This window comes from Lepidochelys kempii, chromosome 16, assembly GCF_965140265.1.
Source record: "Lepidochelys kempii isolate rLepKem1 chromosome 16, rLepKem1.hap2, whole genome shotgun sequence".
Lineage (NCBI taxonomy): Eukaryota > Metazoa > Chordata > Testudines > Cheloniidae > Lepidochelys > Lepidochelys kempii.
Genome location: NC_133271.1, coordinates 26,844,241 through 26,859,246, shown reverse-complemented (window position 1 = coordinate 26,859,246; position 15,006 = coordinate 26,844,241). Strand labels below are relative to the sequence as shown.

Sequence of the window (15,006 nt, the reverse complement as noted above, 5' to 3'; positions counted from 1 at the left end):
TGGTATTTGAGGCCCCACATCCTGTGAAGCAAATGGTTCAGTCTTAAACATAATGCAAGATGACTTCTCATGCAACAGCCGCTGCCCGTTCACCAGCTTCTCCTCCTCATTACAGGGTTAGGAGAGTCCATCGCCATGGTCAGGCAATGGAATGGCCTTTCCCAGGAGCTCTAAGGGGACAGTGACTTACATTCAGCAAGAGGGCAACATTCCCACCAAGGTTCTTCACTTCAGCCTCTAGATGGTCCTTCAGAGCACCAGATCCAGGAGCACAGGTCTCCAAAAGCCTGACACAGACTGCTAGCTGATCTATTGAGGAGGAAACCTTGATGATGAGGTAGGCCTGGATGCTTCTATCATCAGACACTGGGAAGGGTGGAGAGGAAAGAAGGGGGACCCCTATGTTAAAGGGTGAGAAAAGCCTAGGATGGGTTCCAGGGTCTGGAACGACCAGGCAGACTCCATCCAGCTGCTGGTGTAAACATGACCCAGCCAGCACGAACCCATAGCAGTGGCTGCACTGGACGCCAGTGCTGCTTTCAGGCCAGCAGTATCTTTAAGAGGTGGCTGGCTGCCAGATTCTTCCTCTTTTCCAAGAGCCTCCATTGCTGAATTGATCAGCAGCTTGCAGACAGCAGCACAGCTGCCATTTGGAACGGGAGCATCCAGAGGCCCTGGGGCGTTAGGCAAAAGGGTGTGGGGGGGAAACTCAACGTGCTGTTTTGTACGTGCACTAGGTAGCTGGACAAAACCTGGAGAGCAGTCGAACAGACATGTTCTACGTTGAGAAGGACTGAAAAGAAGGGGGGGGGGGAAAGTCACCCCAAGGAGAGAACTGAAGGGTCTGAACCTCCCCGACCCCAAATAAGCAATTGAATCAACTGATTGTCAACATTATTGTGTATAAAAGTATCTCAAGTCAAGTCTTCTATGAAGAAGGCCTTTAATGTCCTGAACTTTGTCCTTGGAGATATGGACACGGGTTATGGCGATGAATGTGTGAACGCGTACATGTGTAGAAAATTGTAATTGAACTATAGTGCAACTGCAGCAACACCTCACAGCCGCATACAGAGGCAGTTGGGCAGGTGTCCCTGGCCAGATGTTTTGTATGAAACCCACGACAAGCACCTAGCATTGTCCAGCCAGGAAGAGAGAATGGTTGATAAAAAGTTCAGTTGTTCCAATATTTTCCCATTAAAAGAAAACCCCAGTCTGGGAAACCCCCCTGCTCTGTGTACCCATAAATTACCAGAGTTAAGGAAAAGCCCACTGCAAGCCCTGTAAAAGGGAAGGAATTTAAGTGAAGGCTACCCAGAAATGGAGGGCCAGCATCTAAGCTAGGGGTTGTCTGATGTGCTGGATCTCTGTAGGGCAGAGGGCATGCTGGGAAGCTGTTTGCAGTAGGAAATGGAATTTAGCCAATAAAAGAGTGCAAACTCAGGCGTTATGCCTTTATATTCATTTTCTGTGTAACTTGTGTTTGCTTTCCCTCACTATTTCATCTTTGAAACTATGATTTTTCTATGAAATACACTCTTTTTACCTCAAGCAGCTCTGTTGTACAAACTGTGTGCACCAAAGTGAACTGAAAATTGAGGGCAGGTTTCACACCTTTGGGGTGACAAACCAGAGGGGAAGTCTGAGTGGTATCTAAGAACCTGAGGAGACAGATTCGGGGGGCCCTCATGACCAGAAGGGATTTTGAGGTCACCCTGAAAGTCATAACTAGGCTAATGGAAACCAGAGTGGGACCTTATGTCAGCTGGCTCCTGGCGTCAGAGCACTGAACTGTAGCATTAAGATACCTGATGAAGTGAGCTGTAGCTCACGAAAGCTTATGCTCAAATAAATTGGTTAGTCTCTAAGGTGCCACAAGTACTCCTTTTCTTTTTGCGAATACAGACTAACACGGCTGTTACTCTGAAACCAAAGTTACCAGGCAGGCAGTGACAGAACCCGCATTGGTCTGGGCACTCCCAGAAACATATAGGAACTATAGCTGGCATTTTTAAAATTTAGTATCCTAACTTCAGAATGACGCAGTCTGGGGTAGGGAGGAGGCGTGAGAGGAAATACAGCAGTGCTCCTCACCTGGCCAAGCCCAATGTCTGAAAATAATCACCTCCCCCCCCTCCCCCCACTTCAGACTCCAGAGTGGGTGACAGGCTCCATGTGTAGCCAGTGGGCAGCATGGGTTACTTGTGTGGTTACTGCCTAGTGCCATTTTCATTAATGGGAACCCAATTTTTTCCTTCTGTTGGAGAAGGAATTAAGGAGCACTTTGATCTCCTGATTGCCCTAGTTTTATTACCTTTTTTTTTTAAACCCTATTTTGATATGCGCAAAAAACAGAACCGGACCCTGCTAGTTCATCATTACGTCTAATACTGTTGCATTATTGATGTTAAGCAGCATTAGCACAGAAGAGGTATTCAATGGTGTATAACAAGCCTACTTACCTTTCCCCAGTACCTTTCCTGATGTCTGAGAGGACTCCTGCACCTGACAGAAAACAAGGAGTTTGAGATTAGCTGGCCAAGCTGCCTGCATCCTTGTGGGTTTGTTTCTCCCCGCCTTAAGAAAAGGATCCGATCCACTCCACAAGAGTTAAAGCATAGATGGGATGCTAGTGCTTCCCTTCGATGTAATGGGATTACACCCAGTGGCTCAGGGAGTCATCTCCTGGGCTATGGGGCTTTAAGCAGCATGAAGAAAGATTCACATCTGCTTCTCCCCAGCCCTTCCTTACCGTTTCGTTTCCTAGGAGAGCCATTAGGAGCTATTCTGTACCACTTGCAGAAAGATGGGAAGCTGGACTTGGCTCCAAAGAATTTAAGCCCCATTCTTTGACAGCACAAAGAGCAGAGAAAAGGTTCTTAGATTTCTTACCTGGAGAACTTCAGGCTTGTGACTTAAACCCAGAAGGTACCTGGGCCCAGTTCCAGGTACGGTTAGCTTGAGCCTACAAAGTCTTAAAATGGTTTGAGTTACCAAGTACCTCAGAGACCCTCCTTTATGCTGTCTGGTGTAAGGCCATGGCATTGGAGCTCAGCCAGGCCACTCAAGCTAACTGCTCCCCACTTTAGAGGTCAGGAAGGCTGTGTTAGTGGGACACCTGGGGAAGTTGCCCTTCCCCACCATTTGGTTCACCAGGGAGAGACATGTGTTAACTTTCAAGTCATGCTGTGAGCTCTATTTGTTCTGTGTAGTTCTTTCTAGGAGTCAGGGTGAGTTGAGTGCCCAGAACCGGGTCACGGGAAATTCGGTGCTTTCAGGGGTGGAGGAAGGGGGGGCGGTTGGAGTGCAGGAGGGTTTATGTGCTGGTTCACTTTGAAGTTCATCCATCTATTTCGAGCACTGTGGCAGCACATTTTAAACAGAGAATTGTGCAAATGCTAATTCCATGTGCTATCTGCATAGTGTGTCTAGTACCCAGACCTTCACATTAGTAAATGTGTTGTGTTTTGTAACTAAACTCCCACAGAGACTTTAAATGCTGAGTAGTCACCCCTTGATGTTTTCAGGGCACCGTAGAAAGATTTCATATATTTAAGTCTTGATGCAGGTTGTATTTAGACACTACTTGAGGGCAGTAGTTGGAGGAACTGTAGCCAAAGTTGGATTTGTATCAAATCCTATTTGATGTATATTTTGGATGGGCCACATTGCACCCAGCTGACTGCTCTGGTACTGCTCAGGTGAGGAGAAGACAGTCCTTCCTTTCCCAGGCTCAGACTCAGTGTTGCTGGTTCTATTCCGACGCCAGCCTTCGTCCTAGGCTCATTTGAAGAGTCAACTTTGACCATTTTTTTTTTTGAATGCCTAAAACAAACCTCGCTGAGGCGGTTTAACAAGCTCCTGTAGACATGCCAGGCTTAATCTTGCTTTTCCAGACCCTTCGTATTGTCCAGACTGAAAGCTCAACACAGAGCCTCTTCCATTAATTGCCAGTTTTATGTTTTCCAGTGACAGGCATATTGTCTGCAGGAACAGACTCAATTGTGTCCCCACGCAGCAGGACACCAGCTGCTGATATTTCAGAGCCTTTCGAGGGAGGCTGGGCAAAGCTCCTATTTAGAGCTATCATCTATAACAAAGCAGAGTAACCTAGGAACTTTTAGTGGAAAAAATAGGAGCCGTAGCCATTATTCTTCTTATTCAGTTACTCTCACGCCACTGACTATTCCTGTCTGCCATCCACCCAGCACTAGACAGGCCATTCGGTTCTATTCCCAGACACCCCTCCTCCCTACACCTTCACTCCATGCAGACAAGCCCCTCCACCCCTTCTCTCCTCCCCCACCCCCATCAGTTTCTCCTAAAAGGATTTGGCTGGCTTAGCTAGTCACCCACATCACATCCAGACTGGCTGTTGAACAGAGTTGGGAAGCCTGTTTAAAGCTGGATTTCAACAGGGTTCTCACTAAGCCCATTTCTGGTCCCGGGCTAACCAGGCCTCGAAAGCCCAAAGCTGAACACTCCCTGCACTTCAACAGGATTTCAAGCCTCTGCCCCGTTAAATAGCTCAGGCCCCTTTAAGCTGTATTCTGAAAGCACACAGTGTGCACTAGCCTCAAGGTAGTTGTCCGAGGGTCATTGTGGTAACTGAGGACTGGTCAGCAAAGATCTCAGCCATGTCCTTCAGTTGTTGGTTTTCAGACTAATGCTTCTAACAGAGTTTGACCCAGGCAATGCCATGCTAAAAGCTGATTTAGCTGCAGCAGAGTTTACATACGGTCCTTGCTTCCAGCCCACATGGATGGGGCCACATTTGCTAGATCTTCCTTACTACCCCAGCAGCAGTGGGCTCTGCAGACCATTCCTTCTGACCTGTAAGGATGTACAACAGAGGCTGACCAGGTTCCCAACAGCAGGCAGCTCTCCAGATTATCGAGCCAGTCAGAGTTCCCTCTGATGCATGGGATCACACATAGGGGTAGGGTAGAAATCCCTCCCGCATAGAAAGGTTCAGAAAATCCCATCTCTCCCCCTCACCCATCTCTTCCATTTGCCTCTGCTATAAAATTCTAGCTTTTGTCCTAAGCACCACACTATGAAGTGCTATCAGAGCCGTTTGTCTTGACTAAAGCACTAATGCTGTTGGACTCCTCCGGTCTGCCTGCACCTGTTCGGTGATGGAGATTTCACAACTGCTTCCCAGGTACCAGTCAGATCATAAAAGAGGCCATCTCCATTGCCAGCACAGGGTCCCTGAGGAAAAGATGGGAAGCATTTAATATAACGTTTGAAACCTCAATAAACTACACCTAAAATTGGAGAGAAAAAACTGTGAATGAACAAAGCATACTGGAAGGTGTGCCCTCTGTTCTGAAGGGTAAGCACTTGCCAATAGGTAGCATTTTCCTCTGCAAAAGTCACATTAGGAAATAAAGGAGGAAACTGAGGCCAGACCTGTTGCAGTACTAGACATGAACATGGGGAGACCAGTGGTGCTTCAGCCTTTGGTCAGCAGGTGGGGAGAACGTGAGCAGGATAGATCTGCTGAGTATAGCAGGGTGTACCAAGGTATGAATGTAGTTTGAACTCTTGGTTTTCCTCATGTCAGTATTAGCCAGAGGAGTAATTTTGCCTTATTTATTGGTATCAGAACATACATTATTTTCCCCTTAACCTCACATTCTGGTGGCTTTTAGCAGATTTCCTGGGCTTGGACTGGCTATTGCAGGAGGCACTGCTAAGGAAGAACATTTGGCTTTGACAGCCATTTTTAGAGGAGGGGATTCTTGTTAATCTGTGTCTGGTCTTTCAATCTCCACAAAACTGCTCTCCTTCTATTGCATCCCCAGCAGCACATAAGGTAAAAGTGCTGTGTCTGGCACATCTAGATCTCCTAGGACCTTCAGGAGTGCCTACAAGAGCCAGGATTGGAGGTTGAAGAGCTCACTAACAACCTACACAGGTGCGACAATCGCGTGAAATGTCTGCACCAACTTTTAGTGACAAAGTTTAAACAATAACTGTAGGGAAACATTGAAAGTTTTCTCTTCTCCCTGCCCTTTTCCCCCTTTTATTCAGGCAGTCACAGTATCCACTGAGATTCCTCACAGGGCATGGGCGGAGCTCCAAAACAGTAGCATTAGTAATTTAACAGGCGTTCCCTCATTAACAAAACAAAGTAGTCCAGGTAAAATTTAACTTGGTCTCAATGCTGAGGCTTTGATTTGCCAGTCCAGGAGAAGGGATAGTTACTAATGATGTCTCCACGAACAGCACGACCCCTCCTAAGGGACAGACTAGCAGTAGTACTGAAGAGCAGGAAGGATGCAGACCCAGAAGAGCTGCAGCAGACTCAGTTTCAACATTAAATCTCAGGCTGGCCATGTAAAAACATTTTGCAGTCTCCACTGCCCTTGGTAGGATGGCTGCACACCAAGAGAGCACAAAGCCAAATTTCCCCACGCTTGCTTGTGCCATGGCACAAGAGAGTCTGGAGTTGGAGTGAGTTTTTTTTCAGAATCACAAGTTATCTGGCTTCTTTCAGTTTCTTACCCTGCCCACGTAGCACTGAAGTAGCAGCTAAAGCATGAGACTGTACCTGATGCTTGTCTCAAAGAGAGAAATGTTTCTCGTCAAATATTTCTAGATTCCACAGAGTGTAGATCCCAGTTTTGTGTTGGTGACTTGGGTGCACACAGTTGCGGGTTCTCCATTCATAGCTGGTAGGTCATACCTAGAAAACCATGCACGGTTCTATCATTTGGAAGTGTGACTATCGGTCTACTGTTAATCTAAGCCCAGTAGCCCCAGCAGTGACTGTAGTTAGCAGATGGATGAAGAAGAGATTTCATGTGTTAACATTTCTCCCCCATGAACAAGCTGAACTTTCCACCACATGCCATGGTAACTGGATGCATTCTTAAATTCACAAGAAAGCTGACAGCAAGTACACGCAAGCTCTTGTTAAAGATACACCTCTCAAATACATTCACCAGCCATCCAGAATCGTGCAGGAGAGGCCCTGCTGGAACATGAAGCCTGCCCCAAACTGTTACTCCTCCGTTACTACTCTGTTATCTTCTTCTAAAACAGCTTTAGTGATGTTCTCTCTGAGCCACCCACTTTCCCAGTATCCAAGTTTGCTCCCACTTAAGCCATTACAAAATCACAGTGGAAGTTTCATGGCAATAGCGAACCAATTCTCATCATTCTGGTTCAGACATTTGTCCACAGTTACCACACCCCTTTTTCCATTTTGTGCCACACAAGACTGGTGTGTGAAGGGTACTGGGTTCCATCCACACCGGTGGTGTTCCTTAAGGAAGCACATTCAAGTTGCACTCTACATTGGACTATGTAGCTGCAGAACCAATATCTAACAGAATTCAGAACAGCCAGCTTCATTTTAAGAGGTTTAGACCTCTCTGCCTTTTATAAATTTCTTGAGCGGGGTTGAGACCTAACTCCAGCAAACAGGGCTACCTGCTGAAGATTGTGTGCTTGTTTAAGTTCTTGCTAATGACGTTGACTTCTTGCAGCATTATAGAAAGCTGGAGGGCTGTCCACTGAGCTTGGTTTAGAAATGGAAACAATTCCAGTAAGTTTACCCAGACAAGAAAAGCCTGAAGTTTAGTTTGCGGAGGATTTGAAAAACCTTACTCTCCGTGGACACAATCTTCCTTTCCTGCTCTTTGGTGGCATGCGTCGCTGTAGCAGCTCCATCTCCTGAGCTAGCTTCTCTTTTTCCTGCTCAAGGAGCTCCAGGAACATGCTGCATTTTTGCTGGGTATCCTGAGCCTTCAAGAGACATGAGCCACAATTCTTTCAGCACACCACTACAGTACCAGTTAAGAACACCAGGGCTCTCCGTCCCCAGACTCTTCCCTGAGGCCATCACTCCTTGAAACACTAAATCCCCAGCTCTTGTGACTGACCAGCCATTCCATCTTAATGCTTGTAGTCACAAGTTAACCATTTAAAGAACATGACTCTTATTCATCAGGTGCAGAAGTGTGCTAGACTCCTCACAGACAAGTCTAAGCCCAAAGAGTTGATAATCTAAATGATGCACTAGATGGGATAGCATCCCAGGGAGGGGAAATCCAAGGACAAATGTAGTTGGAGACAGAATTATGTAGTTGCCCACATTTAGCATCTAGTACATTACTGGTGGCACACACAATTTTAGGGTGGGCTATTCAGAAGTGCTAAGCATTGACCAGACTGTATTCCCAATGAAATCAGATTACCGCTGAGTTCAACAGGAGTAGACTTAAGCCAATACTGAATGCATTGAAAGCCATTTAATTACAAACCTTTATTTTCTAGCAGTGCTGCACAAAAGAAGTTTTAGGAATAGGTCTTGATGCTCTGAACTAAGGGATAGTTTGAACGGTGTAGAGGGATCTGTGAGAGAGACAAAAGGGGTATCCAGGCAGGAATCACTGCTAATGGAGAGGATGAGGCAGGAGAATGCTAAAAGGAGGGGGCGGGGGGAAGGTAGGATGACGTGTTATGTAATTTTATCTCAATGTAATTACAACGTCAGCAGGTGCTATGGAAAGAAAAGTCAAGTCTGCCACCAGTCATGTATGGGAAAGGACGCACTAGCCACGTTTGGTTCGTAGGTTTTGTTTAAAGCAAAGCTGTTGGCACTGCAGTAGCAGAATCTGTGACTCCTCCAAGGACAGTCACATGCTGACAAACACATTCTTTCTTCTATAAACTACTTCAGAGCTTGGTCTTCTGCACCACAGCCTTCTACTTACTGACCTGAGTGAGGGCCGGCAGCTGCACAAGTAGCTCTTCAGCAGCCTTCCTTGTACTCAGAAGTTTCTTGTTCATTTCTTCTTCTCCCTGAGGCAGGCAGAAGTGTGAATTAAGGCCATTCTCCCCCACCCCCGACAGTTACCAGCTCCCACTGAAATATCTGCCAGGGCCTCAACAGTGAGCACGCCAACCTGGAAGCTTGAAAGCAAAGCCTCAGGAATGGGCATTTCCTCTCCAACACATGGGCTATTGCGGGGCTGCTCATGCAGGTGTGTGGGCCATACCGTGTACATCCTGCAAGGCTGCTTTTGAATGACTGCCTTGCTTCCTTCCCAAATCCACTGGAGAACAGAAGGTTGGAATTTTAACTTCCTGCTATAAGGTGAGGGTGGAAAGGAATCGCTTGTTACATGGATTTCAGGTGGGTCAGAAATCTGAAGCCAGATTTTCCTAGAGTTCAGAGGTGCTTAGATCAGGCACATTTAATTCAGAGCCTCCCACCCACCCTTTGACAAATGTAGGCTGTGGTAAATGCTATTCTTGAGACCCGCTAGCTTCGAGCATGACCATTAACATAATCGGCTGTTTCTCATTGATGCAGTTTGAATGGCTGAAGAGTGGAGGGTGGATTTCTTGCTGTTGCTTTGAAATGGGGGGAGGCACTCTAAGAAACTTACCAGTTGTTCTTCCAGCTGTTTGATGTTATTCTCATAAAGCCTCCTTTGAGCCCATAGCTCCTGCTGAGCCAGCTCCTTGGCCATCTGAAGCTCTTCCATCATTTCCTTCTGTGCCTGCAGTCTGGCTTCCTCCACCTCTATTTCAATTCTGGAAGTAGAAGAAGAGCAAAAGCAGAAGTGGCCACAGCCTGGGCCTACCTTACTGCTTCCTCAGGTTATGGAATGGGACTTTCAATGAACTGTTACTGATGGCCCCAAACTCTGCCCATGAGCAGACTGCTGCACTGGGCAGCACAGCATGGGGAGGAGGTGACCAGCCCTCTGTGGAGAAAGAAGCGGTTCGGGACTATTTAGAAAAGCTGGACAAACACAAGTCCATGGGGCCAGATGCGCTGCATCCGAGAGTGCTAAAGGAGTTGGCGGATGTGATTGCAGAGCCAATGGCTATTATGTTTGAAAACTCATGGCGATTGGGGGAAGTCCCGGACGACTGGAAAAAGGCTAGTGTAGTGCCCATCTTTAAAAAAGGGAAGAAGGAGGATCCTGGGAACTACAGGCCAGTCAGCCTCACCTCAGTCCCTGGAAAAATCATGGAGCAGGTCCTCAAGGAATCAATTCTGAAGCACTTAGAGGAGAGGAAAGTGATCAGGAACAGTCAGCATGGATTCACCAAGGGCAAGTCATGCCTGACAAATCTAATTACCTTCTATGATGAGATAACTGGCTCTGTGGCTAAGGGGAAAGCGGTGGACGTGTTGTTCCTTGACTTTAGCAAAGCTTTTGACACTGTCTCCCACAGTATTCTTGCCAGCAAATTAAGGAAGTATGGGCTGGATGAATGGACTATAAGGTGGATAGAAAGTTGGCTAGATTGTCGGGCTCAATGGGTAGTGATCAATGGCTCCATGTCTAGTTGGCAGCCGGTATCAAGTGGAGTGCCCCAAGGGTCGGTCCTCGGGCCGGTTTTGTTCAATATCTTCATAAATGATCTGGAGGATGGTGTGGATTGCACCCTCAGCAAGTTTGCAGATGACACTAAACTGGGAGGAGGGTAGATATGCTGGAGGGTAGGGATAGGATACAGAGGGACCTAGACAAATTAGAGGATTGGGCCAAAAGAAATCTGATGAGGTTCAACAAGGACAAGTGCAGAGTTCTGCACTTAGGACGGAAGAATCCCATGCACCGCTACAGACTAGGGACTGAATGGCTCGGCAGCATTTCTGCAGAAAAGGACCTAGGGGTGACAGTGGACGAGAAGCTGGATATGAGTCAACAGTGTGCTCTTGTTGCCAAGAAGGCCAATGGCATTTTGGGATGTATACGTAGGAGCATTGCCAGCAGATCGAGGGACGTGATCGTTCCCCTCTATTCGACATTGGTGAGGCCTCATCTGGAGTACTGTGTCCAGTTTTGGGCTCCGCACTACAAGAAGGATGTGGAAAAATTGGAAAGAGTCCAACAGAGGGCAGCAAAAATGATTAGGGGACTGGAACACATGACTTATGAGGAGAGGCTGAGGGAACTGGGATTGTTTAGTCTGCACAAGAGAAGAATGAGGGGGGATTTGATAGCTGCTTTCAAGTACCTGAAAGGGGGTTCCAAAGAGGATGGATCTAGACTGTTCTCAGTGGTAGCGGATGACAGAACAAGGAGTAATGATCTCAAGTTGCAGTGGGGGAGGTTTAGGTTGGATATTAGGAAAAACTTTTTCACTAGGAGGGTGGTGAAACACTGGAATGCGTTATCTAGGGAGGTGGTGGAATCTCCTTACTTAGAAGTTTTTAAGGTCAGGCTTAACAAAGCCCTGGCTGGGATGATTTAGTTGGGGATTGGTCCTGCTTTGAGCAGGGGGTTGGACTAGATGACCTCCTGAGGTCCCTTCCAACCCTGATATTCTATGATTCTACATGCAAAGGGAACCCAGAAAGACATCAGTTTTGCAGAGGGATCAGCAGGTCTGCTTCAGAACACCAAGGACATGGAAGTCCATTCTCCTAGGATCTAGTCAAATCCAGTGAAAATAAGAGGGGGAAAAGTTATCCTACAACATCCACCATGTAATGGGATTTGGTGCATCATCACTTGGCATGAACATGCTCTGAAATGCATGCTCTTATGTTTCCTCTACCAGCTCCTTCTGCATTACTGTTAAGTATTTCACACTGATACAATATTAGAAGGTTGAAATGATTTTATGGGTGTTTATGTCTAAAAACTGGAAGTATTTTGAAACTGAAGAGCATCTAATGGAAAACTCAAAGTTAGCAATTTCAGTATGAGTTGTTCAACAATTAAATTAGAAGAGATGCAGGGTGAAAAGACCTGTTGAGTCCTAGCCCATTCCTGCCCAGTGTGGGTAGTATACCTCCAGGCTCACCAACATTCTCGCCACTCATTTCAGAAGGATCAAAACCAGTTTATTACGATTGAGGGTGCGACAGAGAGTCAGGGCTCCTGTCTACTCCCTGGAATCCGATAGTTACTGGTTCAATAAAGATAGAATTCGAGAGAGGTACTTGACAGCATGATGGCCCAGTCAGCTATGCTCCCTTTGAGATCAGAATCTCTTCTAAGTCTCACATTCATTCAAGTTTCCATGTCCTCTGTCTGACAGCTACAGACTACAGACTAGGGACCGAATGGCTAGGCAGCAGTTCTGCGGAAAAGGACTTAGGGGTGACAGTGGACGAGAAGCTGGATATGAGTCAGCAGTGTGCCCTAGTTGCCAAGAAGGCCAATGGCATTTTGGGATGTATAAGTAGGGGCATAGCGAGCAGATCGAGGGACATGATCGTTCCCCTCTATTCGACATTGGTGAGGCCTCATCTGGAGTACTGTGTCCAGTTTTGGGCCCCACACTTCAAGAAGGATGTGGATAAATTGGAGAGAGTCCAGCGAAGGGCAACAAAAATGATTAGGGGACTGGAACACATGAGTTATGAGGAGAGGCTGAGGGAGCTGGGATTGTTTAGCCTGCAGAAGAGAAGAATGAGGGGGATTTGATAGCTGCTTTCAACTACCTGAAAGGGGGTTCCAAAGAGGATGGCTCTAGACTGTTCTCAATGGTAGCAGATGACAGAACGAGGAGTAATGGTCTCAAGTTGCAGTGGGGAAGGTTTAGATTGGATATTAGGAAAAACTTTTTCACTAAGAGGGTGGTGAAGCACTGGAATGTGTTACCTAGGGAGGTGGTAGAATCTCCTTCCTTAGAGGTTTTTAAGGTCAGGCTTGACAAAGCCCTGGCTGGGATGATTTAACTGGGAATTGGTCCTGCTTCGAGCAGGGGGTTGGACTAGATGACCTTCTGGGGTCCCTTCCAACCCTGATATTCTATGATTCTATGATTCTAATTGAGACTTATGCAACATTGCCATGTTGAAATATTGATTTCGCCCTCCACACGTAGCTATGTTGCCCTCCACATGTAGCACTGTCTGGGGCAGTCTAGGAGCTACAGTCAAGGCAGAACCAGCCCTAACGAACACTCGTTATTTCAGGATGTATTTTTGAAGCAAGTCTATAGTGCTTGTGAAAGATGCCAGATTCGAGTATCGCAGTCATTTAGCTATTTTATACTACCCCCCCTGCCACACCCACACCCACCACCAACTGCAGGAAGTTTCCCTTATTCCCCCTACCCACACTAACATGCAAGCATAATTAGCAGAGTCCATTGGAAAACGACATGATCATTCTCATGTACGTGCAGTGTTCTACGAAGCCCAGCATTATCCCTTCATTATACAGCAAACAGAGCATCCTCAGCACATAATGCTGTTAAGACAGAACTGGAAGTGCTCAAATTGCTCGCAAAATGCTTTAACCCTAGAACACATGGGGCATTTTCCAAGGCTGCCAGACAAGTTAATACACAGAACAAACTGCCTCTGTCTGCAGTTTCCAGAGTTCCTAGGACTGCAGATCAAATACTTTTGCTCAAAGCAGATATTAGGGAAGGTCACAGAATACATCCAGTTACCTCTGCTTCTGAGCTTCAACTAGCTCATTTTTAGCAAATTCAAAGTCCCTCAGCCCATCAGCTCCCCCTGCTGGCATCAAAGAGGCACGGCGCCCATTCTTGACCTCCATTGGGTGATTGAATCTGAAGTAATGGTTCCCACCAAGAATCACTCTGGCCCCCTAACAAGGATAAATAGGAGAGTCACAAGGTATCAAAGCAGTGATCTGAAAGAGGAGCACCATCCCCTCCCACAAAAAGCCAGCATATCCAGTAAGTGAGTTATTAACTTCACACACTGAAGTTATGCCTTAAATATCACAACACAAGGTATCCTCACATCTTAAAGTTAACATTACAGGAGACATTCCCAGGCCCAGCCCACAAGAAGCTTGTTTAAGGGAACCACTCCTCTAACAGGGTAGCTTCCTGTTGTAATTTAGCCTCAAATGTGCCAGAGTTCACTATTAACCAGTTATTGATTTTAAGAGTGTTTTTCCCTGTTCAATAAGATTGCCCTTGAAAAGGGCTTGAGTGAACCTCAGGGTCACGGATTTGGTATTACAATAGGGATTCACACACAGCAAGGTAGTCACTGGCAAAGTGGGTTTGCCCCACACACAAACCCCTTTAGATACCAAGAACTCTCTCTTTTCAAGGCTTGTAAAGATCAGGAATAAGGGACAAGAACAGCAGCTATAGCTTTAATGGTTTAAGAGTCATTGTGCAGTTTAGTTCCCCATCTGTCCCATACACACTTTACACAAAATCATGGGGAACGGCATGTTAGCTACTGACTGTACATAGGCACACAAGAACGGCCATACTGGGTCAGACCAACAGTCCATCTAGCCCAGTATCTTGTCTCTGACAGTGGCTGGTACCAGATGCTTCAGAGAGAACAAGCAGAACAGATCAATTTTAAGTGATCCATCCTGTTGTCCAGTCTTAGCTTTGGCAATTGGGGGTTTGGAGACATCAGGAGCATGGGGTTGCATCACTGACCATCTTGCCATTGATGGACCCATCTTGCGTGAACTTGTCTAATTCTTTTTGAAGCCAATTATACTTTTGGCCTTCACAACATCCCGTGGCAACAAATTCCACAGGTTGACTGTGCATTGTGTGAAGAAATAAACACTTTGTTTTAAGCCTGCTGCCTATTAATTTCATCAGGCGAACCCTGATTCTTGTGTTATGTGAAGAGGTAACACACTTCCCCATTCACTTTCTCCCCACCATGCATGACTTTAATAGACCTCTAGCATCTCCCCCCCTTAGCTGTCTCTTTTCTAAATTGACCAGTCCCAGTCTTTTTAATCTCTCTTTATATGGCAGCTGTTCCATACCCCTCATCATTTTCACTGCCCCTCTCTTCTGCACCTTTTTGAATTCTAATATATGTTTTTCAATATGAGGCAACCAGAACTGCACACAATATTCAAGGTGTGGGTGTACCATGAATGTACACAGTAGAATTATATATTCTGCTTTATTATCGATCCCTTTCCTTACGGTTCCTATCATTGTTAGCTTTTTTTGACTGCCACTGCACATTGAACAAATGTTTTCAGAGAACTGTGCACGATGACTTCAAGTGTTAACAGCTAATTTAGACCCCACCATTTCGTATGTATA

General features: G+C 46.3%; 1 protein-coding gene across 1 annotated transcript in view; it reads right to left on the bottom strand.

Annotated features, from left to right (window-relative positions):
* The window catches only part of LOC140899390 (kinesin-like protein KIF14), a 42,960-nt gene that overhangs the window by 5,465 nt on the left and 22,489 nt on the right, over nucleotides 1-15,006 (bottom strand). Inside the window, 10 exon segments of the mRNA XM_073314817.1 lie at nucleotides 191-366; nucleotides 504-674; nucleotides 2,753-2,847; nucleotides 5,129-5,214; nucleotides 6,584-6,630; nucleotides 6,633-6,694; nucleotides 7,444-7,549; nucleotides 7,647-7,758; nucleotides 9,408-9,555; nucleotides 13,390-13,550. Coding sequence (XP_073170918.1) covers nucleotides 191-366; nucleotides 504-674; nucleotides 2,753-2,847; nucleotides 5,129-5,214; nucleotides 6,584-6,630; nucleotides 6,633-6,694; nucleotides 7,444-7,549; nucleotides 7,647-7,758; nucleotides 9,408-9,555; nucleotides 13,390-13,550 — 1,164 coding nt within the window.